This window comes from Brienomyrus brachyistius, chromosome 11 (genome assembly GCF_023856365.1).
Source record: "Brienomyrus brachyistius isolate T26 chromosome 11, BBRACH_0.4, whole genome shotgun sequence".
Classification (NCBI taxonomy): domain Eukaryota; kingdom Metazoa; phylum Chordata; class Actinopteri; order Osteoglossiformes; family Mormyridae; genus Brienomyrus; species Brienomyrus brachyistius.
The window spans coordinates 557501-560596 of NC_064543.1; the positions used below are offsets into that span (position 1 = coordinate 557501).

The 3096-nt window shown below is 42.7% G+C and overlaps 1 protein-coding gene across 1 annotated transcript in view; it reads right to left on the reverse strand.

Moving 5' to 3' along the window:
• Positions 1-2817, reverse strand: part of crabp1b (cellular retinoic acid binding protein 1b) — a 9354-nt gene extending 6537 nt beyond the window's left edge. Inside the window, exons 1-2 of the mRNA XM_048969545.1 lie at positions 2636-2817; positions 452-630 (exon numbers count right to left, since the gene is read on the reverse strand). Of these exons, the coding sequence (XP_048825502.1) occupies positions 452-630; positions 2636-2705 (249 nt within the window). The 5' untranslated portion in view covers positions 2706-2817. The remainder of the gene's footprint in view (positions 1-451; positions 631-2635) is intronic.
• Positions 2818-3096: the final 279 nt, after the last annotated feature.

Here is a 3096-nt window from a genome sequence, read left to right on the forward strand (position 1 = left end):
TTACAGTTTACCTCCATTGCTTTCCCGATACCATGCTGTCCTTCTATATTATGCAAATACTTCATTTCTTGTTATGCTATACTGATCTCTGGTTCTTCTGACCAGGTCGCAGTTTAAGCTTGAATCACTTCATTTGTCCACGCATCCATTATTATTATTTTTACTATGTTTCCCTCATTTATCGTTGTTTTCTGAGTTTTCAAGGTGGTGTTTGTATTGTGTTTCCGAGGCAGGCTATTTGTGTGACTGATCGACAAAGAAAGCGTTTCAAGTCACACCCCAAAGTACCGAAAGAGTTCCCCGCTTTTGCTATGGCTGTTTTGGTCACTCTAATTGAGCGTTTAATCATATGTTTGGCAAAGTCTGGTTTTATTGTGTTTTATTTTGCAGTTTAATGAGTGTAAAAAACGTTTAAATTTGAGAAAAATATCGTTACAGAAGAAACACTCACCTTGCACTTCCTCCCATCCACTGTCTCCTCATCAAACTCCTGCCCGATGTGGAAGTTGATCTCGGTGGTGCGCACGCTGGTGGAGGTTTTGATGTAGAACTGCTCGCCGCTCTGTCGGATCTCCACGTGGGGCTTGGAGGCCGCCGCTGCTGCCACCTTCCTGAGCATGGCGTTCACACCTGGGTGCAGGGTGCATGTGGGGGGGTTATAGCCCTGACCTGACAGGAGGACTGCTCTTCAACTACATTGGAGCTGATGACGTCCCCTTGTGCTTCAGTGACAGTCAGTAAAATTTCTGCCCAATTCTGTAAATAACACTTGGCCTGTTAATTCAGCCACATCTTTATTCAGGCAATTTAACTTGTTTCATTTCTTGTGAAAATTCAGTTTGTTAAAATTAAGAAATGGGTGTAGTCAATTCATTTTCAACGTTACCTATTATTAAAACAGATTTTTAAAAGATTACTCAGATGTAACAGAGCACTGAAGAAAAAGCACTGATACATGATACAGGATTTTGGAAATTTGGGAGGATGGACTGATTTTGACCCGATTTTGGCCAGGGAGAGAATTGAAGAGGTTTGCGGTTGTAACTCTAGTCACTGCGAGTCAGTGCCTGGCTTTGCTGGCCCTGAGTGTCGCCGCCTCTTTGTACACACACACTGTCATCTTCTCCCCTGTCTTGCTTCTTACCCTCACCCCACAGTGGTTAGGGTTACATCTCTCTTTGTCCCACATGGCATTTTTTCCAGCAGGAGGATGTATGCTTTGCTTGGGCTCCTTTCCAGAAGATGAGTTCCTGAGCTGCATTAGAGGTTTCCCTGGCTCAAACACAAGTAATGTTTACTTTTTGCCATCAGTAGACTGAGAGTGAATACTGGAGTAGTGGAGTGCCTTTGTGTTTCATATGCTTGCAATTTGGAGTGTAGGCTTCTATTACTCTACTATATAACGTTACCTAATGAAATCACAAGGCGTTGAATAAAGAGAGTCCAGGTGATCTTGTGAAATTCTGAGTTGTGGCTTTTGAGTTATACACTAGAGTAAAATGATAGGCACCAGGGCATGTCTAGGTATTTAAAAAAAGGAACAAATGAAAGTGGTTAATCCAAAAATGCATTTTAATCCAAATTTAGTGCCTAATTTTAGTGCATTAAGTGAACCCCAGTGACAGATGTCTCAGGTGGCCTAACCCGTCCCATTCTTTCATATTAGAAGGTCAGTGTCCTCTGTGTATTCGCAATGGTTTTTCAAGGCTTATTGTTCATGATCCAATTAAAAGCCTGTATCTTTGAATATCCCAGCAGAATTGATTGCAGTACTGCCTGTCATCCGTCTTTGTTTGCCAGGAAAGGAATCCGGGCCATCAAAGTCGATGGCAGGTCTCAGAAGCGGCGCGTCCTCCGCAGATTATCTGTTGTTGCTGTTGCTGCGGTTCGTCCTGAATTTCCAATTCAGATCTTTTACCTCAGCATACCAAAACAAGCTGGTACATCATTCTGACAGCTTAACCGCCACTCTCAGGGAGGGATGCTCCCTATCTATGCAGAGCTTTGACCTACAGCATTCAGATGCATAGGGGCCAGACCCCCGTGTGTGTATCCAAGTCGAGACAGGATACCGTTGTTAAATGATGGACCCATTTAATGCTTCTAATATTTATGTACTATTTTCTGTGTTTAAAAATCCTGATTCTCCAACAGTCCTGTTTGAACAGGTTCAGTTCCAGTGAAAAGACGATTCCTTGGGTGACCTTCATTAAGTAGAATGTTTATAACTTTTTTTACTTTATAATATCAGATTTTATAATAATTAAGCAACTGTTCTGGAATTTTATTTCCTATCTCTTACGACCACTTCCCATCCGCACAGGTATCGTCACCCCATCCATACACAGACGAATGTGTCCGTGGGAAAAATGTTTTGACTGAGGGAAAAAATTATGTATTAATTTTTAAATATTGTGTTTAGTAAAAATGCATTTTGGTCAAAATGTCCCTCAGAATTAACCATGGTGATGACCTCTGCATCGGTATCAATTTAGCAATTTTAAGTACTTTTTTCAAATGGGTGGAGACAATTTGGACTACGCACCATCAGACAAAGAATAAAATGCAAACAATGTTGATTTATATATGAGATTTTCATACTCTGTAGATATTAGTAATTTTACAAAGTACTTACCGAGGGCTTTCAGGAGCTCATTGAAATTCTCACTGCTCCTCATTTTCCAGGTACCTGTGAAGTTGGGCATTTTCTCGCAGTGTTTGGTAAGACTGTGTCTCAGTGCTCAGTGTTCACGTCCCTGTTCGGGGCTCCCTCTCCGGCTTCCCCTCCTACTCTCTTTCCCCCTCTCTCTCTCTCTCTCTCTCTCTCTCTCTCTCCCTCTCTCTCTGGCTCTCTGTGTGTCTCTCTCTCTGGCTCTCTGTCAGTGTCTCTCTCTCTCTCTCTCTCTGGCTCTCTCTCTCTCTTTCTGTCTCTCTGTCAGTCTCTCTCTCTCTCTCTCTCTCTCTATCTCTGGCTCTCTGTCTCTGTCAGTGTCTCTCTCTCTCTCTGTCTCTCTGTCAATGTCTCTCTCTCTCTCTCTGTCAGTGTCTCTCTCTCTCTCTCTGGCTCTCTCTCCCTCCCTCCCTCTCTCTGTCTCT